General features: G+C 45.1%; 1 protein-coding gene across 12 annotated transcripts in view; it reads right to left on the reverse strand.

Annotated features, from left to right (window-relative positions):
* The window catches only part of LOC109266145 (phospholipid-transporting ATPase IB), a 635626-nt gene that overhangs the window by 511539 nt on the left and 100539 nt on the right, over nt 1-23548 (reverse strand). For 11 of the 12 annotated variants that reach the window (XM_053900789.1, XM_053900782.1, XM_053900822.1 and 8 more), the window contains one exon: nt 22639-22783. In XM_053900789.1, coding sequence (XP_053756764.1) covers nt 22639-22783 — 145 coding nt within the window. Of the gene's footprint in view, nt 1-22638; nt 22784-22928; nt 22960-23548 lie in introns of those variants that run through there. The other variant, XM_053900831.1, reaches the window with a different exon arrangement.

Genomic DNA, 23548 nt, shown 5'->3' on the forward strand with positions numbered 1-23548 from the left:
GCTCTTTTTGCCTCGTGTATTTAGTCTTCAAAAGTCCCAGGAAACAATCAGCAAAACTAAAAGACAGCCGACAGAATGGGAGAAGATATTCACAAACGACATGTCAGATAAAGGGTTAGTATCCAAAATCTATAAAGAACTTATCAAACTCAACACCCAAAAAATAATCCAGTGAAGAAATGGGCAAAAGACAGGAATAGACACTTCTCCAAAGAAGACATCCAGATGGCCAACGGACACAAGAAAAAATGCTCAACATCACTCATCATCAGGGAAATACGAATCAAAACCACAATGAGATACCACCTCACACCTGTCAGAATGGCTCACATTAACAACTCAGGCAACAACAGATGTTGTTGAAGATGCAGGGAAAGAGGATCTCTTTTGCACCACTGGTGGGAATGCAAACTGGCGCAGCCACTCTGGAAAACAGTATGGAGGGTCCTCAAAAAATTAAGAATAGAGCTACCCTATGACCCAGTAATTGCACTACTAGGTATTTATCCAAGGGATACAGGGATGCCGTTTCGAAGGGGCAAATGACCCCAATGTTTACAGCAGCACTATCAACAATAGCCAAAGTATGGGGGCGCCTGGGTGGCTCAGGTGGTTAAGTGTCTGACTTCGGCTCAGGTCATGATCTCGCAGTTCGTGGGTTCCAGCCCCGCATCGGAGTCCGTGCTGAACACTTGCTCAGAGCCTGGAGCCTGCTGTGAATTTTGTTGTCTCCTTCTCTCTCTGCCCCTCCTTCGCTCATGCTCTGTCTCTCAAAAATAAATAAATGTAAAAAAAAAATTTTTTTAAATAAAAAAAAAATAGCCGAAGTATGGAAAGAGCCCCAATGTCCATTGATGGATGAATGGATAAAGAAGATGTGGTGTATATATACACAATGGAGTATTACTCGGCAATCAAAAAGAATGAAATCCTGCCATTGGCAACTACGTGGATGGAACTAGAGGGTCTTATGTTAAGTGAAATTAGTCAGAAAGACAAAAATCACACGACTTCACTCAGATGAGGACCTTAAGACACAGAACAGATGAACACAAGGGAAGGGAAGCAAAATAATATAAAAACAGGGAGGGGGACAAAACAGACTCATAAATATGGAGAACAAACTGAGGGTTACGGGAGGGGTTGAGAGAGGGGGGCTGGGCTAAATGGGGAAGGGGCACTAAGGAATCTACTCCTGAAATCATTGTTGCACTATATGCTAACTAACTTGGATGTAAGTAAGTAAGTAAATAAATAAATAAATAAAATCCCTTCAAGGGTGGGATCAGCTTCATTTTCTCTAGTGAGTAAGCTGAGGTCCATTTCGATTAAGTTGCTTTTTTTTCCCCCCCAAATTTAACTAAAAACTGTTCCTGCCGGGAGCTAACTAATATTTGAACAAGGAGCTAACCAATATAATGAACAAAATATTTTCTTCATTTTCATGCAGGTTTCATGCAGGGCTTTGAAAGGAGTCAGAATCAATAGAAAACCTCTTCACTTGTCTAACAAGCAAGTGGGAGGTGGCAGAGAACCGGTGGCTCCAGGGAGACGGAGGTCAACTGGGCTGCGTAACTTACTCAACCATTTCCATTTTCGCAGATGCTCACAATCTTTTTTTCCACCTCACGTGGTCTCCTCTTCAACAACTATTCATTCGGAGGGCACGGGCAATTGCATCAAGTCTTGAATTGTACAATTAGCCTACTACATAAAACTTAAAACCGTCTAGCAAAAAAAAAAGCTGACACTATCACCGTAGCGTTACTTACAACGGCCAAGATATGGACCGGCCCAAGTGTCCGGTGATCAAAGAACGGATAAGCAAGAGGTGGCAGGTGTATATTAACACAGTGGAATATTACTCAGCCATGAAAAAAAGAAAATCCCGCCGTTTGTAATGACAAGGATGAACCTAGAGGATACTATGCTAAACGAAAGAAGTCAGAAAGACAAATACTATATGGTTTCACTTCTACTTGGAAGGAAAAAAAAAAAAAAAAACAGGCTCAGAGAGAGCAGATTGGTGGTTGCCAGAGGGGGGAGGGACATCACTGTGCTGAAATCATCAGTGTCGACCTTACTCACTGCTAGGAGGATTCAGACAGAAGACGTCTGAGAAAGTGAACAGGAAAGTAAAGTTAGCTGTGTTCAAGAACAATTATAAAACCATCAGAAGCTTCGGACCAATTTTTAGCCTTAGGTTGTCAGTTTTGGAAACACAGATGAAGGTCCGGTGAATAGGAGAACAGCAAACCTCTTCTAAAAACCGGCAGATACCAAGAATCCTTGCCCCTCAAAAACAAAACAGAAAAATGCGAAAACAAATCAAAAAAAAACAAAAAACAAAAAAAACAATAGGCTGTGTTCCCTATATTCTCCCGTTATCATAAATCCTTCCAACATTCATCTCTGCCAAACAAGCTTTTATACCCTTTGCAGCATGGTTTTGCTCCCAGCAAACCTACTCAAATATTTATAAATGACCCAACATTGGCAGCAAGAATCTTCTGCAGTGGCAGAAAGGTCAAAGCTTTCACACACACACGCACACACACGCACACACACGCACACACACGCACACACACGCACACACACGCACGTGCGCACCCAATATACACAAAGCCCCCACTTGGAAATACCTACGACACACAAAGAGCAACAGACTCAGACTGATTTTTTCTTTGGTGTTTTCCCCCCCACCAAAAGATTGAAAAACTAAAAGTATATTATTCAGCAATGCAAAACTAAGTGGGTGTCTGCACCTAAAGTACCTATGTCACTGTCCCAACATCACCTAAGTTCTCTGTGCCCTTTCCCAAGCACCACCGGCTGTTCCAACCCTTCCGTGTTTTCAAACTCTCCACCCTACCCCTACCCCCTCACTTCGAGGCTGTGCACCCCCACGACATGGGGTACACGGAAGCTGTCAGTTGGACTTGATTCACCTCGCTCCTCATAGCACCCAGGCTGCCAGCTCATCCAGCCTCAGCCCCTTCCGTCCTATCTTTGAAAGGGACCATTCCACCTTTGCACCTGCGCTCGGGATCTGATGCCCCAGGCCCAATGCCCTTAACCTATCCTACCTCCCTTCTCCACCACTGTCGGCAAGACAGGTGTTTTTGAAAGACAGAGTGTGTGCACATGTAAAGGGGGCCTGGGGAGAGGGAGAGAGGGAGGGAGAGAGGGAGGGAGAGAGGGAGGGAGAGTCTTAAACAGACTCCACAGCCAGCATGGAGCCCGACACAGGACTCAATCTCACAACTGTGCGATCATGACCTGAGCCAAAATCAAGAGTCAGAACTTACATGACTGAGCCACCCAGGCGTCCCCAGGAAGACAGTTTTTCTTTTTTTAATGTTTATTTATTTTTGAGACAGAGAGAGACACAGCATGAATGGGGGAGGGTCAGAGAGAGAGGGAGACGCAGAATCTGAAACGGGCTCCAGGCTCTGAGCCGTCAGCACAGAGCCCGACGCGGGGCTCGAACCCACAGACTGCGAGATCGTGACCTGAGCCGAAGTCGGACGCTTAACCGACTGAGCCACCCAGGCGCCCCTATGTTTATTTATTTTTGAGAGAGAGAGAGAGAGGGAGAGGGAGAGAGAGAGGGAGGGAGGGAGGGAGGGAGAGGGAGGGAGGGAGAGAGGGAACGGAGGAGGGGGAGAGAGAGGGAGGGGGGGAGAGAGAGAGAGAGAGAGAGAGAGAGAGAGAGAGAGAGAGAGAGAGAGAGAATGAATCTGAAGCGCTCCAGGCTCTGAGCTGTCAGCACAGGGCTTGATACAAGGCTCCAACTCATGAACCAGGAGATCATGACCTGAGCCAAAGTCGGAGGCTTAACTGACTGAGCCACCCAGGAGCCCCAAGACAGTTCTTAAAATAAAATCCTTTCCTTCCTCCCCTTCTTTCAGCCTTTCCTCATCTCCCTTCACTGCCAACTCCATTCAAGAAGACAATTCCACCCTGCCGTCCTCCCCACCTCCCATTTAGCCTTTAACCTACCACTCCCTGGCCTCTGATGCTCTCATTAACAGGAACTACTCAGTGACCCATCACAGCAAAGGGATTCTTGTCCACACCTAACGCCATTATTTGTCTCCTTGAAGGGCCATCCCGGGCTTCTGCAGCCCTCCTTTTCTGGTCACCACCCTCCACCTCGGATGGCTCCTTTTCTTTCACAGATGGATCCTTGAACAGGGATCTTCCCTAAGGTTCTGCCCTTGGCCTTATTCAACATCCAAATCATTTCCACTTCCAAGGTTCAAATTACCACCAGTGTGCCCGTGGTCACCAAATCCGCCCCCAACCCCTACCACATGCCCTCTTTGGACGTACCTGCCTGCCCATCCCACAGACCCTACATGGTCAATGTGGCCAAAATGAATGGCTCTACCCCTAGTTCCTTCCATTTGTTTAGTAATCCCAAAATGAATTTCACTGGCCAAAGCCAAGAGTCAAGGAAAAGGTAAGCAAACAACAATAACCAACAAAATGATCAAAAAGTTATAAAAATAGGTCAAGAGCACCTACTGAATAGAAGAAGGATCTCTGAAGGGATTTTGTTATTCAACACAGAAAAATTTATGAGCAAAATCATACAATACAAACATGAACAAAAAACAAGCAAAGGCTGTAGTACTAACAGGCAGTCAAGTTTGAGAGCAAAATAACAAACATAGGCCAAAATACTAATTATAGCTATGTTACCACCAATAGGACAAATTCCATGTATTAAAGGACATAGCATGAAAACATGTAAAACGAAAGTCCTAAGCAAATTGACCAAAAACTTTGTAACGGGAGAATAATTCTATTACCAGACTAATTGGATAGACTAAGAATATAGACTTGAAAAATGTAATTAAGAAGTCTCAACAAATGAACTTTGCATTCTATAGAGAATACATCTTCCTTCCAAGTGCAGAGGGAAATCTAGAATAACTCCCTCACTCCTAGTCTCAGGGACTGAAGCAGCAGGGAAGAGATGACCACATCCATGGACCACCTTGAACTGTTTTACCAATGGGCAAGAGAAACTGACTCCCACCGCCTCAGGCACTGGGGACCAGCAGGAGTAAGGATGACAGCAATAACTGGCCAATAGGTCAACCCAAACACTGCTCTGCCCGTGCCACGTTCCAGCTCAGGATCCACTCAAACACAGGATTTCACAACTAGAAGAGACCTTGAAAAGGCCTGGAAGAAACCGTGCTACATCTAAATCCATCTGTACAGGGGCGGGAGGAGCTGCAGGTTCACGGTCAGGGACACAGTGACAGTCCAGAGCCAGGTCAAGGCTGGCTCGCCATGACGCCAGCTGCCAGCAGTGATCCACTTACCCAGGGTGTCTGACACCCAGGGTAAGTGGTTTTGTTGTTGTTGTTGTTGTTGTTTTTAAAACAGCCCCCTCCTCAATTTACAAAATTACTTTCAGTAACAATCATGAAATAAAAACAAAAACCTGACCAGGAATCAAAGGCCTGACAGCAAACATTATCTTCATTAAATTGTACGTAATCATGTCAGTAAATTTTTATTGTGGCAGAGAGAAGCACAACTATTCTTATTCAATCATTTTTATACCATAACAGTTTGAACTTTAATCCTTTGGTCATAGGCTGCTATGATATTTATGTCAATAATGGTCAATAAACTAGTAAACAAAGGGGTGCCTGAGTGGCTTAGTCGGCTGAGCATCCGACTCTTGGTTTCAGCTCAGGTTCGTGGGTTCGAGCCCCGCGTCGGGCTCTGTGCTGACAGCTCAGAGCCTGGCAGCCTGCTTCAGATTCTGTGTCTCCCTCTCTCTCTCTGCCCCGTCCCTGCTCGTGCTCGCTCATTCTTTCTCCAACAAAATAAATAAACATTTAAAAAAAATAAAAAGAAACTAGCATGTGAAATTTAACAAAACCAAAATGTCTGTAAAAGGAGTAATTTAGACAACTAGTAAATAATACCACTAATGTTACATTTTCTTTTCCTTATTTGCTTTTTGATTTTAAAACCATGAATAGTTATGAAAAATCAATTGTAAGATAATTATGAAACCTAGTCTTTGTATACTGGGGGCCAGAGGGTTACCTGTATGTGCCGACTTCCATGTAGAGTACAATACTTATTTAGAATAAAAATGTGCTCGGGGCACCTGGATGGTTCAGTTGGTTGAGCATCTGACTCTTGATTTCTGCTCAGGTCACCATCCCAGGGTCATAGGAGCGAGCCCTACATGGGGTGTGGAGCTCGCTTGGGATTCTCTCTCTCTCCCTCTGTCCCCTCCTGCACGCACGCACTCACTCTCTCTTAAATGAATGAATAAATAACGTTTATTTGAAGCATATAGATGTGTAATTTTACATATACAGAAAACCTTCAAATTTAATCATCACAGCCATTGTCTAGAACTCAGCTCGACGGAAGACTTGTTCAGGGAGAGCATCTTTCCTGCCATTGCCGCTTCCAGCTGCTGGTGCGCAGTGATAACGGAAGGCAGGCAGACCTCCAGGCGGTTGCACTGTTTGCACCTCAGGCAGGTGCACCGTTCCCACCTCCGGCCTCGAGGGAACACACCTGAGGGCCGCTCTCACTCTCCCGGAGGGGCTCCTCTTTTAAGAGGCCGAGGACCCGCGCCCAAAAGCAGAGGGGCAACGAACTTATCCCACAGCAGCGGCTACACGTGCGTTCTCTAAGTCCCCTTTCTCAAAGGTACCGAAAAGCTAAAGAGAACTATGGGGAAAGGGGAGAAACAAATGGAACAAGAAGATCAGACTCACAAATGCGGCAGCCTCGCTTTCCCACCACCGCATCCCCAACCCCAAGCGCAGGGACTCGTGTGTACCAGGTACTAAAAATAAATTTGATGAATGAAGAAACTTTCAACTTCAACTAATATAAAGGAGTAAGGATGCCAGCAATCACATTAAGTCCCAAAGGCACCTGCATTTGAGGGCAGATATCAGTCTATTAAATCTGAAGAATTGACATTAAAAGCATTTAACTCAGCAGCCCCCTTTGCAAGAGTATTTTATATATAAAAGCACATCAAAACCACACAATACATCAATTTTTGAGGCTTAAGTAACTGCTTTGGGGGTTCTACTTTGTTCAATAAGCAATTAAGCGTGAACGGAAATCTTAGAACAACACATCAAGCCAAGTCTAATTTTCCGTGCAATTCTGACCTTCACCTGTAGAGCAAAGTCATGCAGCCAAGATTTTCCATTTCCCATTGGCCAGAACTGTGCCTGGTGCTGGGAGAACACAAGATGAAACAGACAGACTTTGCCATCAAGGATGAGACAGCAGAGCTGGAGAGTCAGAGACACAAAAATAGATTTGATGCACCAGGCTAAGCTCCACAACAGAAAAGTCCATGCGAAGCTGTGGCACAAGCAGGGGTCGCTCAACCTCCGAAGGGTGGGGATGCAGGACAAGGATGAAAATGCTTCTTAAGAGATAGGAGAACCGAGCCTTAAAAGACAGAGCTCACTACGTGGACCAGCATTAGTAGGAAAAGAGAGCACTCCGGGGAAAGCACTGTGAGTAGAGGCCCAGGGAGTTCTCCCTGCAGCCAGAATGCAGGGTGAGAAGGGGTGTGGGGAGAGGAGACAGTCAACCTGGGAGACAATGAGAACAGCCAGCCTCATGTGCCTTACTGAAGACAAAACAGATGTAGTATAGCACCTTAACTGCCTCTGGACCCATGACCTCCAACAACCTAGATGGGAAGGAAATGGGCACTGAGGCAGGGGGTCACGGTAGAAGTGAAGAAATCAGGGCCTGAGACAGTGCCGTAGAAACCCCCTACTTGACAAAGCAGATCTGGCTTAAAAGCCCATGCCAATCCCACCACATTCCCTCGGCAGCCCTCCTTCTCCATCCTGGTCCCAGAATCCTCCAACATTCCCAGGATCACTGGGGCAGGATGGGCACAATAAAGGCAACCACACCCAGAAGCAGGAAGGAAAAGAAATCGTGTGAGTTTCCTCTAAACCTCTGTATCTATTTTAATGGCGTTTACCGTGGTGCACAACAAGGCAGGAGATCAATCGTAGAAGGATTCACGAGTAGAAACTGATCACTTGATAGAGAACGGGAACTCCCCACAGTGGAGGAGAACCCCACGAGGAACCCGGAGAATAGGTTCGCAGAGACCGAAAGGAGAACGGTGGTCGCCAGGAGCCAGGGTGAGGGGGGAAACGGGGAGTGGTCCCGTGGACGTTAAGTCTCCCCTGGGGAAGATGAAAAGAGTAACAACGATGTGAACGTGCCTCACACTACTGAGTTGTTTACTCCTACACGGTTCAAATGGTAACTTTCAAGTTACCTGTATTTACCACCATGAGAAAGAGGAGTAAGCCGATCTGATAGGTTATGGGACGTACCCATATCCATGGCGCATTACGTTCTAGACGTTTTCACATTTGTAACCTTGTTTAGCTTCACGACATGCCTGCAAGGCAAGGATGCTTCCCGCCAGACAAGTGACGAAACACAGGCTCAGAGAAATTATGGGTGAAAAGTCATTCAGGTAGTCACTGGCGGGCACAAGACTCGTATACCAATTTTCCTTTGCTGGTTTACTTGACCCAAGTACCTTCCCCCTCTGGCGATTCAAAATTTAAAATTAAAAAACATAGCTTACAACTGCTCATTTTTTCCATTACCATTTTTCCAGTAAACACTTAATAATTTAAAGTTATCCGTGAGAACCTCAGGCAAACACTAAAGTTGATCTTAATCAGGTTGCTGCACAAAGAGAATGTCTGTGTTTGTTCCCTTAAGATACACTCCTCCTATTCAGTTTGCACATTATCTTTTTAATCCTTTTAAATGCAATTCAAAACCTCGTTGTTTTCATCTCAGGCGCTATGTAACAAGTTTGGTAGGAGAGTTTTTGCCAAATACATAATCTAAAACGCAAACAACAGGAACACCAAAATCTGTAAAGCACTCAGCCAGGCGCCGTTTAAAGTGCTTTATATATATTAACTCATTTAATTAGCCTTCACAATAATCCTATGGAATATGCACTGGAGGATAGGGAGGACTGTAAATGAGGACCCCCTTCAAAAAATTCCCCTGGAGTGTTAGTTTCAAACAGAAATCAGCCTTGCCCCAGACCAAATAAACCTAGATTTTTCTTATACAATGTGAAGTCTAGAGGAAAAAAATGATCCATAGACTGTGGTCTCACCAATCAAGTTACCTTTCTACGCATGCCACAGGAGAGAAGCACAGCACGGCAGGTAGCATGCAAACAGGACGAGAATGACAAACGGAGGGCAAAATATACATAAGCACAGATGGCATTCTACGAGGATTCCACAAAAATGCACTGGATCGTTTTTAGGTCCATAAACCTTGGCAAAGAGATTCCAGAGACCGTTCACTTTTTAGTCTTGCCCAGCAGAGACTGCATCTTGGAAGTTACTAAATAGCTACAGCACTTCTGCCGAACTCAACCTCAGCTCTCTTATCTGGTAAACATTATTCCATGGATGTATGTGGACCCATTTTTATGCTGTTCTTTCTTAAATTTTTTTTAATGTTTATTTATTTTTGAGAGAGACAGAGAGATAGACTGCGAGCAGGGGAGGGGCAGAGAGAGAGAGGGAGACACAGGATCCAAAGCAGGCTCCAAGCTCCGAGCCCCAGCACAGAGCCCGACGCGGGGCTGGAACCCACAAACCGCGAGATCATGACCTGAGCCGAAGTCAGACGCCCAACCGACTAAGCCACCCAGGCGCCCCCATTTTTATGCTGTTCTAATTTTTTAAATATTCAGTGAGTTTCCAGAAAGTAAACAGCATAGGAGTCTCTTTTAAAAGCTAGACATAATTCTATCTTTTCTTTAAAGATTTTATTTTCAAGTTATCTCTACCCCCAGCACGAGGCTCAAACTCACAACCCTGAGATCAAGACTTGCACGGTCCACCAAATGAGCCAGCCAGGCACCCCAGTTATATTTTTTCTAATGGTCGTATCCCAAAATATCAAAATTCATCAGGTCCCTTAGCACAGTAGTTCAAAAACCATCAATTTATCTTCAACAGCTATGTGAGAAAACATTTGATTGGGAAGGATGTTAAATTGGTATTTTCAAACTACTTATATAAGTATTAGGATTTAAAATCAAAATCTGCTAAGTTTCTTATAAAGCTATTCTACTGTTCCAAAATTCTTAAATATCATGAGTTTATTTCTAGAAGACACGTATTTTACTCTCTAGCAAATGCCACCATTGTATTAAAAATAACTTGTCCTGGGGCGCCTGGGTGGCTCAGTCAGTTGAGCGTCCAACTTCGGCTCGGGTCATGATCTCGCGGTCTGTGGGTTCAAGCCCCGCGTCAGGCTCTGTGCGGACAGCTCGGAGCCTGGAGCCTGCTTCGGGTTCTGTGTCTCCCTCTCTCTGCCCCTTCCCCGCTCATGCTCTGTCTCTGTCAAAAAAAAATAAATAAACATTAAAAAAAATTTTTTTTAAATAGCTTGTCCAAGTAAGTGTAGGACATATGATAAATTATTTTTTTTTCAACAGTGTGGTGTGCCCATGTACCATCCAAAGATACTACCAAATGGACCCCAAAACTAGAAACAGCGTGATCCTGACAAACTGCAAGAGAAATCTATGAAAGTATTGTTGGTTACTGACTGACCACCCCTCACCGTGTCAACATTTTCTCAAAACTCATACCGTACCAAAAACCGTATCTCTACAGACGTCTATGATTATTATACTAAACATTAAGGGCACCATTAAATGCATGACAGTTCATTAATATTAATTCAGATGTGATATTAGAATATTTTGTTATAGTGACCACAACTACTTACAGCTGCTTATGGGCCAAGTTCTGCTTTTCATAGGGGGGAATCACAGAGAAGTCTCAACGTAAAGGAAGGACTCCCCCGTCAGCTAAACATGGACTAGACTGGTTTACCAGATGAGTTAATGAGTTCCCAACGGAGATACATGTTCATGTGTAGGACAAATGAATTACAAGCATTAAGAATTTCAGGGTGCACACACATGTGAATACAGTTACACAAAGTGGTGGAAGAAAACTGGTAAAGGCATGAGTAGGGATCTCCCATCAGGTTATTTTTTTCCTTTGGAGTTCCACAACTTGGTAATATCTACACTGCTTGGCCTACAAAGATGGTTAACCCACATCAAGACCTCCATATAGAGAATACCTACGGTATGGTACGCACACTCATTCCCTCCTGTATTTAAAATTATTTCTCGAGGCACCTGGGTGGCTCAGTCAGTTGAGCACCTGACTTCGGCTCATATGGTTGGTGGGTTCGAGCCCCGCATTGGGCTCTGTGCTGACGGCTCAGAGCCTGGATCCTGCTTCAGATTCTGTGTCCCCCTCTCTCTCTGCCCCTCCCCTGCTCATGCTCTGTCTCTCAAAACTGGACAAATGTTCAAAAAATAGGATTTTTAAAATAATAAAATTATTTCTCTTGTAATGTCTAAGCCTATGTAGTGAACAAACTTTCTAAAAATACAAGTGGCAATAAAACCAGAAAGAGGTAGCAGGCAAAACAGTAAGACTGAGAGAAGTGGATGTTTCCGTCTGCCCTTGGCACAGTCATTCTATGAAATAATTCAATTTACCGATACGTCAACACTGGAATGATTGAGGAACTCTAATTTGTAAAGGGAACATTAAAAATTAATATGAGGCAGTTTTAACAAAGATGGAATACTGGGGAAGTAATTATGATACTACTCAGCAAATAACCTTACGGTCTGAAAATAAAGAGCTCTATTTTTAAATCGTCAGGGTTTTGTAACACATTTCATATGCTAGACAGTAATGCTTTCGAGACCTCCACACCTTTTACTGGAATAGAAACAAAGGAGTCGTATTTTTGATAGGATAAGAACACTCCTTTATAGAATTCCATCTACAATTAAGTATTCAAATTAAACATCATGCACAGTATTCCTTAGGGATGGTCAAAGCAGAGTCCAAATGGCTGAAAAGCCGACTGTCCAGGACAAGGAAGGAAGGAGGGACAAAAGAGGGAAGGAGAGAGAGCTCCAGATTCTACATTCGTAACTCAGAACATTTCTACTTCTCCATTTGGACCAGGTTTAAGGTTTTCACCGTCCCGTAGTCAAGAACCTTCACTGGTATTTGGTCGCAGGAGGAGGTCACAGTGACTTTAACGTGAACTTACACGGGACCCTGTTCTCTCAACACAGCCAAACGCAGGCACCAATTTCTTGAAGCTACGATGATACACACACGCACACTTGAACACCTCTCAGCCCGGTCTTACGCTCTCGGGACAGCACGCTTGCCTGTAGAAGTTGCAGAAAAATATAGGAAAAATATACAAAAGCCCCTAACATGCAAAATCTACCTTGCTGTTCTTTTCTTTTTTTTATGTTTATTTTTGAGAGGGAGAGAGCGTGAGCGGGAGAGGGGCCGAGAGCAAAGGGGACAGAGGATCCTAAGCGGGCTCTGCACGGACAGCAGGGAGCCTGATGCGGGGCTCGAACTCACAGAACACGAGATCGTGACCTGAGCCAAAGTGTGAGATCAAGACTGGAGCTGAAGGTGGATGCTCAACTGACTGAGCCACCCAGGTGCCCCTACCTTGCTATTCTTTAACCTGCATATTTACTGCCCAGGTACTCTCTGTCCTTTGCCCAGGGTAGTACTCAAATACACTTTCCTTTCCTCACCCCCCACCCATAGCTCATCAACTGAATGTTCTAGGCCTCAAATAATCGGATAGTAAGCAACACACCTGGCAGAAGAGAACGGGAATAATAACCAGCCTGGACTTTCAGCCACTCTTTGGACACTATACCAAATACCATACCTTGGGTTACATACGTACTGCCATCAAATTCCTACCGACATACAAGGTACATTATTCTAGTTCCCACTTACTGAGCCAAATATCTTGGAACGGAACGTATCTCAAGGCAGAGGAAGAGCTGACAACAGCTGGAGCGACTTCCTAGTAGAGCTGCTGGAAGAGGGGGACAAAGGGCTCCACGCCTTCACGACTCAGCCAGCAGAGGCGCCCCTACACCTCTGAGCCCCTGGGGGGTAGGGTAGGATTAGAAATGGTGCTAAGTCCCATTGATGTGATCGGTCTCAGGGTTGCTGAGGTCTGAAGTCAAAACCGGAATGAGTCAGACCAGATAGGTTTCTCCAAAGAAGAGAAGACAGCCCAAAGCTGGTGGCTCCAAAGCAGAAGGTGGGAAGAGGTCACCAGCTTCTATGTAGATGCACTCCCAACCATTTGATTTAATACCGTTTGTTGAGTGGATTGGCACCGGTGTCCCCACCTGGTCCTATGTAACGAGGTTTGAGGGAAAGCTCCCTAAGGGGGAGATAGAGAGTAGGGGGTGCAGTGGACTAAACTGGGTCCCGTGAAAATTGGTATGTTGAAGCCCTAACCCCCAGTATGAGGATACTCGGGCGACAGGGGTCTCTGTGAGGTGATAAAGCCGAGATGAGGTCATGAGAGTGGGGTTCGTGACGGCTTGGTACCCTTATAAGAAGGGACACCAGAGAGTTGGGTCTCTTGCTTCACCACGTGAGGACAAAACAAGGCAGCGCTGTCTGCAAGTCAGGAAGAGGGTCCGCACCAGAACCTGACCATGCTGCCACTAATGGTCTTGGACTTCCAGCCTCTTACTATGCAGGAAAAATAACACTTAGGGGAGAGAACGCTAAGCCACCTCGGCTATGTATATTCATGGCGGCCTGAGAGGACTGACGAGGGAGCGACGGTGGCACCCCTTCCCATCTGTCCACTCTGCTTATCACTACATATTTCAGTTTCTGTGTCCAGTTAGGGGCATTCATGGAGTAATGTATCCAATTCCAACTCAACTAAACCTCCCAAGAAGAATACGTGGCTTAAGAATCCCGTAATGAAACAAACCACAGATTGAAAGCAAGAAAGTAAGCGGGGCACCTGGGTGGGTCACTTGGTGGAGCATCTGACTTCAGCTCAGGTCATGATCTCCTTGTCTGTGAGTTCGAGCCCCGTGTCAGGTTCTGTGTAGACACCTCAGAGCCTGGAGCCTGCTTTGGATGCTGTGTCTCCCTCTCTCTCTGCCCCTCCCCTGCTTGTGCTGTCTTTCTCTCTCTCAAAAGTAAACAAACATTAAAAAAAAATTTTTTTTAAAGTAAGCAAACAACAAGGAAAAAAACTGAATTGACACTTCTCTTCCTTATAAAAGCCCTTCAATCCATCTTACTAAGTTCAACATTAGGAGGATTTAATCAAATTGGATTAAGTCACCCAAAAATATTCAAAATAATCATTATTAACATGGATTTACATCCATAATTCTTAACCAAGAACCTTGGTAAATACATGCTGTGTCTTGAGATAATAACTAATGACAGTAACATATACACAGATACTTAAATATACATATCAAACGTTCATGGTAGTTTTACTAATGGGACATGCGATCAAAACGGGAGACCACGGGCCTAAATCTGAGACTTCTATGAGAGCACAAAGCCCGCTCTCAAGTGGATTATCTGGTCGCAGGCGGTCCTGAAACTGAAACCGGCCAACGCTCTTTGAGAGTCGCCTTCCGAGTGACCGTTTATGTGACAAATACGGAAGGACATATACAATAACCCTCAGACTGACCAACAACATCCCAACCTAACCCCAAACCCTTTCCTAACTGTGTGTCCTAGAAAACCGTAAGGGTAGCTAAAAACCGGCGATTCAAGTTTTGAAGAGCCAGCTTTAAGAGAAAAGGGTAGCTCAGCATTTAAATGATCAAACTCAACGTCATGGATTTCAGGAAATTTCTTTGTAAAACATCACTGCGTGTCTGACCCCAACAATGGTCAGACCTCTCCTTTTGTTCTCTGTAAGCATTGTCCCTCTTCAAAGGGATGCTGATTAGCATTTCTGAGTAAGCTTTATGCTGTCCGTTGAGTGACTCAGCCGTAAGTGGAATGAACACTTAGAGGCTACTTTCTAGAGAACGACACAAAATCTCACGTGACTCAACTCTGACCACAGAGTTTTCTGCAGTCACTTTGCTGCCGACTTTTCAAGTTCTGTACAAGTGGGTCGGCTGTTATGCCAACGGACTCTCCGTGTTGCCGTCTAAGGAAATGTTGTTTGACACCCAGGGAGTGAGAGTTCTCCCATCCGATTAGCACAACAAACAGGCCAAGAGATGGGTCCCGTCTCTCTCTTCTGACCATCATCCATCCAAAACCATGTCCGTCTCCAATAAAGGAACTCGATATTTCCCAAAGCACCAACACAAAGACAGGGGTATAGTTTTCAGTTCCTACTCTCCCAGACACTTCCACTAGTTTTTTCCAATATTTTTTTTTTAAACGTTTATTTATTTTTGAGACAGAGAGAGACAGAGCATGAACAGGGGAGGGGCAGAGAGAGGAGACACAGAATCCGAAACAGGCTCCAGGCTCTGAGCTGTCAGCACAGAGCCCGACGCGGGGCTCGAACTCACGAACCGTGAGATCGTGACCTGAGCTGAAGTCGGATGCTTAACCGACCGAGCCACCCAGGCGCCCCATGGTTTTTTTCCAATACTTTGAGAGAAGTTGGTCTTTACAGAAGGGTTGCAAAATTAGCACAAAGAGTTACCATATACCCTTCACCCAATTTCCCCACGATGTTGATACGACCATTGCACAAGGATCAAAACTAATAATATTGGATGACAACTAGCTCAAAGAAATTACTAAAGTAAATATGAGAAGAACATTGGCACAGTACTAGTCTGGCCACATCGTTTATTCAAAGTTCGGTTTTCCCACCCATGCACTTTTTCTGTTCCAAGATCTGATTCAGAACTCATACCACATTTAGTCGTCCTAGGTCCTCAGTCTCCTCTAACTCTGGTTCAATTTTAACTTGTTTTTCACAAATCCTGATGCTCAATTCTTTTTATCAGCTAGAATCGGAAACCCCAGCTCAAAGAGGACAGGGAGGTTTAATAAAATTGGGAAATAGGGAAGAAGGGAAATAAGTTACTGACTCAAACTCTCAGACGAAATGCCTTTACCCATTTTCATCAATGACAATGGCACAGATGGGACTTTGATGGAAGTCAAGATATACTCCTCATCCACCCATACAAGGGTCCACTTGATAGATCACCCGTGAGCCTGTTCTCCTAGACATTTGCGGTTTCCTTAGAAACATCAAAACATCACAAAACTAGCCCGAGGCTGACATGCTTTTGTTTCTAAAAATACATTTCAAGAAAGCTAATGCGCTCAATAGCTACCTGAAAGACAGCGCTAAGAGTCCCCCAGTCTTCACCATGCCTTAAAAGCCTCGTCCAAGGGTGGAAAACCTGATAACGTCCTAATCACAAGAAACTTCTAAGGCATTCGTGGCTGCTGGTATGTACAAATTAGGGACTCTCAACACGCTGTGACATTCACGTGCAGAAACTACAGTGCGTGGTTTGGAGATTAACCAAGTATATCCACCTCTAAGCCAAAAAGAAACGATTGAGTGAGGAGAGGATAGTAACTTGACTAATCACTTACCTATGTGTATATATGCGTCAAATCATGTTGCACATCTTCAATATATACAAAGTAAAAATACACAAACAGCTCAATAACAGCAGGATACATAGAACATCTTGAAGCCGTTTCAAGGTAGGTAACACACGTGCTTTTACCACATATCTTCTCAGATGAGGATTTTTATACATTTTACCTTGGCCAAACTTGACAAAAGCGCTCCCAAATCAGATTTGTCAACTTTGGTTTTTCAAACAATCTTCTTTACATGAGTAAAAGGCAGTTATGATTCTTACTAGGAACCTCATATTGTTTGTTACGTTGGCTTTTTTTTTTTTTTTTTACATTTATTTTCAATAGACAGAGGGAGACAGAGCACAAGTGGGGGAGGGGCAGAGAGAGAAGGAGACACAGAATCCGAATCAGGTTCCAGGCTCCGAGCTGTCGGCACAGAGCCCAACGCGGGGCTCGAACTCACAAGCCACGGGATCATGACCTGAGCCGAAGTCGGATGCTCAACCGACTGAGCCACCCAGGTGCCCCTGTTTCTTTACGTTTTAAGCAGCTTAAGTGTGTCCCTTTTTCTAGCAAGGCAAAATTCTAGTTTAAACTTCTCTTGGCAAAAGCAATATTAAGCAGTTTTCCTTTAAGACAAACCAAGAAGAAATGCGATAGCTTGACCGAGCTAAGTTATTGCTTTAATGAAGATTTTTGTTAGCTGGAACTCCCACCTGAAATGACTCATTCAAAACACAGTATCTGTAAACATTCCTAACTTGCTTTGAAGACCTCATTTCAAACTCCCTTGTAGCCTTGAACCTAGTACAAATGGCGTGCTGATAATCCCACGAAAAGACGGCATACACCTGAACTTGATTGCATCCATTTGCTCAGCAAAGAGATCCCAACGATCCGCAAATTTCAGGGTATTTTCTGGAAAAAAATGTTTAACTTTCAACATTTTTGAGAGTTTAGATTTACAAAATTAAAGCTTCACCACCAGGTTGTTCTAAGTAGCAAACTTTCTAGAAGCATTTAATATTTCAGTTAAAACACCTAAGAGGCAATGATATCATTCATACGAAATGTCCAGAAGAGGAAAATCTACAGAGAGGGGAAATGAGTGGTTGTTCAGGCCCAGGGGGAGGAAACCATAATGGATGTGGTGATGGTGGTACAACTCTAAATATACTAAAAACCACTGAATTATATACTTTAGGTAGACAAATTATATGGGATGTAAAATATATCCCAATAAAGCTATTAAAATATTTAAAATGAGGCGGGTGCCTGGGTGGCTCAGTCGGTTAAGCATCTGACTCTCGATTTCAGCTCAAGTCATGATCCCAGGTGTTGTGGGATCAAGCCCTAAGTGGGGCTACACGCTGAGCGTGAAGCCTGCTTGGGATTCATTGTCTCTCTCTCTCTCCCCCCCCCCCACCCCTGCTCACATTCTAAGATAAAAAAAAAAAAATTAAAATATTTAAAAGGAGATTGTACACCAGAAAAAAAGGGATCTTGTTAGGTGGATATATATATACAATCCTACATATGTATGTATGTGTGAACCTTGCAATATTCCATTAACTACTACTCATTTCTAGAAGGTGAAGCGGTACTGTCTTCATAACTAAGGCCCTAGGAAAAGCAGTGCTTAGGAGAAAAAGACCATGTCCTATTTCCTCATAATTGTAAGAATCCAAATTCACTGGCTTCAACAATGGAAACTTCAAGCTACCATAGCTTCAAATCAATCACTGGCAGTATTTTCAGAATGGAGAACAATAATAAGGTTTAGAGAGCCATCTACCAATATGGTGCAGATCATCCCAGAACTTCAAGGAACTGCTTGGAATTTGGAGTTACCGTGTCTGGCATATCCCCCAGGGGTGCCAGGGCCACAGTCAACTCCAGCAGTGACCTTAACTGTGTGTTCAGCAGGCCCAGTCTCTTTCTTGGATAGACTAGTTGAAACATTAACTCTAGACTTTCAAGGTCTGTCCTGAATTGTACCATGCAGCCCCTCACCAACCTTCCCCAATGCCCGACAGCCACATCCCTCTTCAGCAAACTCGGATCTCTTTTCTGAAATCAAAATGCCAGGTGGCCATAAAGACAGTCACAGAGCCACTGCCGTGATCAGTTCACTCCATGATCAGTTCTCCACTCTGAGTCATAAAGGGCGTGCGGTGGAGAAGGTCAGTGGGAACACCAGCCTCCTGAGGTCTATGTAACAGCCACAAAATCAGTACCCTGGACTCATGGGCTAGCGTGAGTCTCACCTGTCCTACGTGGGCTCTTTTACAAACACTGATTTGGAAGTAATCAGTAATGAATACTCCACGCCCCTGCCTCCGTACCCCCCAAAAAAGTTAAAACCCTTTCTCAAGAAAGATTAAGAAAAAAAATCCTTTTTCAACCCCCTTTTATGAAAATATTCCTTTGAACAGTTTTATTGACTTTTAGCAAACTTTCATAGTCAAGATAAAAAGCCTTATTTAAAGAATTAAGGATTTTTAGAAGACGACTCCAGCAACATTAACATGCTAAAATAATGTGGCTCAACATTTTGTAAAATCCTTAAGCTTTAATGGCAAGCAGTTTTATAGCCAGTCCCTCAATGAACTAGAAGTCACATTACCATTACTAATTCCCCTAAATATAGACTTGAGGCGAAACAAATACTCAAAAGCCATTTTACGGAACAGCAAGGGCCACATTTTAATCTCTTAGACCCTATTCAGTGTTTTCTGAAATCTGCGTTCCCAATAGAAGCCATGAACTCAAACTGTATGATTTTTAATATTCGATGGGATTTATTTCAACTAATGCAATGATATTCTTATACAAGACTTTAAATAGAAGAGTTGGTACCTATCTATTTTATTCCGTACCTATCTATTTTATTCCTAACCAACCCCAGTGTATATTCCCATACTTAACTCCTCCTTCTACCCCCAAAAGTACAAATGAAACTGTACAACGGGTAGCCACTTGAAAAATCTGGTAAGATCAGCCTCAAAAGATAGTTTTGCATCTTGATTACGGAACAAGTAGTGAATCCACATTACCAAAGCTCTTAAAAATCTTCATCTTCCAGGGGCGCTTGGGTGGCTCAGTCGGTTAAGCGTCCGACTTCCACTCAGGTCATGATCTCACGGCTTTTGAGTTTGAGCCCTGCGTCAGGCTCCGTGCGGACAGCTCGAAGCCTGGAGCCTGCTCCGGATGGATTCTGGGTCTCCTCCTCTCTCTGCCCCTCCCCCACTAGTGCTGTCTCTCAAAAGTAAATAAATGTAAAAAAAAAAAAAAAATGTTTTAAATCCTCTTCCATATAATAGGAAGTTTAAACAAATATCAAGACCCTTAGTTTCCCAACTTTAAGCATGCTTAAATGGATACCAGAGCCCAAGAAATCAAGAAAAACTAAGCAAAAATACTACTTGAAAACATCCTAAGGTTTAAGAAGAAAATTCTTCAATTCGACATCCTTATATAGTATATATTTTTGGGCCTAACACATTCACTGCTTAAAGTGTGTAGCATAGTGAAATATAGATCTCTTGAGCCTCGAAATCAAGCAAAGAAAAAAAAAATAGAACATATTTAAGTAATCTTTCCATCTTTTTAAAAGTAATTGAATGGAAACATATAGAAGGTATGAAGAAATGCAACTATATTGGCAATGCAGGATTCCAAACGGTTTCAAGTATATTCTCAGAGTTGTGTAATCACCCCCAAACGAAACCCCGTGTACATTAGCAGTCACTCCCGTTTCTCAACCTCTTCCCTCGTCCTAGGGATCACTAATCCAGGTCTCAATAGATTTGCCCCTCTAGACATCTCCTGTAAGTGGAATGAGGACTTCTGGGACAGGCTTCTTTCATTTAACATCATATTTAAGTCTCACCCCATATCGTAGCAGGTAATGTAGTTCATTCCTTTCCCCGGCCAATAGTATTCCCTTATACGGATAGACCACACCTTGTTTATTCATTCACCAGTTGACCGACATTTGGGTTGCACTTTGGAGCGGTTAGGATCACGCTGCTATAGTTTGTGCACATGTTTTTGTGTGCACAGTTTTTCATTGCCCTTGGGGAGACATACCTAGGAGGATTGGTGGGTCACATGGTAATTTTGCATTAACCTTTTGAGGAATTGCCAAACTGCTTTCCAAAGCAGCTGTACCACCGTTCATGCCCATCATCAATGTAGGGAGGGCTCCAATTTCGCCACGTCCTTACCAACACCCAATGCTTGTCGTCTTTTTGATTAGAGCGTGTGAGTTTGGGAAGCAGAAACTCACTGCGGTGGACGCTCTGCGTTTTAAACCGAGCCCGCTCATTCTTATCGGGACCTCAGCTATTCCTCTAGGCTACGTTTTTAAGTGAAGAGTATGTCCCAATGGTCATTTTTTGTTCCAATTTTTAAAAATTTTTATTTAAATCCAAGTTAGTTAACATATAGTGTCATAATGATTTCAGGAGTATTTAGTGATTCGCCACTGACACTTAATACCCAGTGCTCACCCCAATAAGTGCCCTCCTTAATGCCCATCACCCATTTAGCCCATCCCCCCCCACCCAACACACACCCCCCCCCCCCCCAGCTACCCTCAACGTGTCCTCTGTATTTTAGAGTCTCTTATGGTTTGCCTCCTCTTTTAATTTTTTTTTAAGGTCTACTTATTTTTGAAAGGGACAGAGTGCGAGCAGGGGAGGGGCAGAGAGAGAGGGAGACACAGAATCCGAAGCAGGCTCCAGGCTCCGAGCTGTCAGCACAGGGCCCAATTCAGAGCTCAAACCCGTGAACCGTGAGATCATGACCTGAGCCAGAGTCGGACGCTCAACCGACTGAGCCACCCAGGTGCCCCTGCCTCCGTCTTTTTATCTTATTTTTCCTTCCCTTCCCCTATGTTCATCTGTTTTGTAAACCCAAAATAAAGCCTAACACTAATAAGCTAACACTAATAATCTAGCCCCAAACAACCTAACAGTCCCTTAATCAATGGAGGGGTCACCTCCATATAACATGCGCCATTATTCTACCACAAACTCTATCAAGCTACAGTCATGCCCAACGGCCAAACCTTTTTCAATAGGGATGTCCGGCTAAGCAGCCTGCGTAAGGGCTAGTGCTGCTGTCAAGTATTTAATTTTAAGCACGCAACGAAGTTTCACCAGAGCTTTTGAGAAACACTGGGTTGCAATTCAAGCTTGTCAATAATCTACGTGTAACCTGATCAGTTAACTTCTCTATACCTGTGCATGGTGTTCTGAGCCATTCACAGAACCACATCCTCCGAAGTCACTCGTATAAAGTTGTCTACGTCTGAAAGTTTAATGAAATGTAAAACACCTGCTAACACCCGTGCCTAAAGATCTAGCTTCGCACAGCTGAAAGAACTTCAGCTTTCATTGAGAAGGTGGGTGCTAGTTAGACACCATAGGAGCACAGGGACATTATTTAACATCTCAGTTTCTTAGTCTGAAGGTAACGTTCTTTAAGAGGTTCTGATGATTCCTTAACCAAGTCCAGCTAAAGCATCCGAGACGGTAGCCAGCAAAAAGCAGACACTTAAATGTTAGCAGAAAGATGGATGAAAGCTAACTCCGCACAAAGTTTCCCAGCATATAAGTACCTCGTAACCAATGTTGGGGACCACTTAGGGCTGAGTGCGAGTCCTTGTGTCCTGTGGGAGTCCTTTAGAAAGCACTTCCCTACATTATGGTCTGCAAATCGGTAAGGAGAGCTCTCATGTAGCTCGAAACAGGACTAGGAGGAATTCTTGGAAGGGAACCCAGGGACGAAAAGATAAGAGACCTCATTTTTGTCAGGGCCACAATAATAAAAACTTCCTCGGGGCTCACAGAGGGCCTGAGCACAGAACAGAGCCCAGGAAGAGAAAGGTAAAGGCTGTATTCACATGACCCCATTGGAAGCAGGTAGAGACTGTCAGGCTCCAGGGGGACGGGGGAGGGGAGTGGAAGGGGCTGGGGGAAGAGATGGGGGCGGAGGGTGGAGACCGCTGGCTAGGTGTGTGCAAAAGCCGCCAAGAGCAAGATGAACCCCATCCCAGCCGTGAATCAACTGTCCTTGTGTCTCTCGGCCGCCTCCCCCCTACCTGATCTGGTTGTCACGGAATTTGTTGAGATGCGGCTGGTTGAGGTAAATGGTGCGGGCTGGTGCATCCAGCTGGTCTCCAACAGACGTGGCCCGGGACATCTCATCCTCCGCCTTCTTGTAGCCCGAAGAAGGACGAACAGGTCCTGCAGAGACGGGGTGCGGGCAGAAAACAAAACACAAAGAAGTCACGCCAGGCAAGAGGCGGCGAGCACGGGGTGCGGGCTGGCGCGCAGGGACCGGCTGGGAAGGATGCTCTCTCTCTGGGCGCTGCCGGGCCCGCCTATGTACCTTGGCTCCCCCTGGAGACCTGCCGCCGCAGCTGCTCCCGGCTCCGCCCCGCCCCCCCCGCGCCCCGCCCCCTCCCGCGCCCCGCCCCCTCCCCGGGCCCCCGGGCGCCGAGGAGGGAGCCTCTCCCGCGGCCGACTCCGCCCCGCCCCCTCCCGCCCCGCTGCAGCCGGAGGCCTGGCTGTCAGGGGCACCGCTGCCCGTTGCAGGGGCGGGGAGGGGCCTCGGGGACAGCGGGGCCGGGGCCAGGGCCTCCCCCCCCCCCCCCACCGGTGAGCTCCCCCTGCGGGCCCAGGGAGCGCTGTCCGGAACTCGGTTTTCTCGGCTGCTCTGATTGACTTTAGGACAAAGATGCCAGCAAGGGGGCTGTGCTCTGCATTGGTCGCCGCGGAAAGGGACGGCGAAAGCACACCTCCGTGCCCTACAAAGGAAATTCCCAACCCTCGGGGGTGATGGGCTCGGCTCCGCCCGTGATCCTGAACGCACCGGCTGCCCTTCCCCCTAGGTGTGCCTGGCAACCTGAGGGAGGTAGCTTTACCCATCCCGGTTCACGGAGGGCTGCGTGATCTTGCGTTTCATGGCGCCCGTTCGGTTTCTGTGGTTAAGGCACACGCAAGTGTATC

The sequence above is a fragment of the Panthera pardus genome, unplaced genomic scaffold, assembly GCF_024362965.1.
Source record: "Panthera pardus isolate Hobbes unplaced genomic scaffold, ASM2436296v1 HiC_scaffold_1, whole genome shotgun sequence".
Classification (NCBI taxonomy): domain Eukaryota; kingdom Metazoa; phylum Chordata; class Mammalia; order Carnivora; family Felidae; genus Panthera; species Panthera pardus.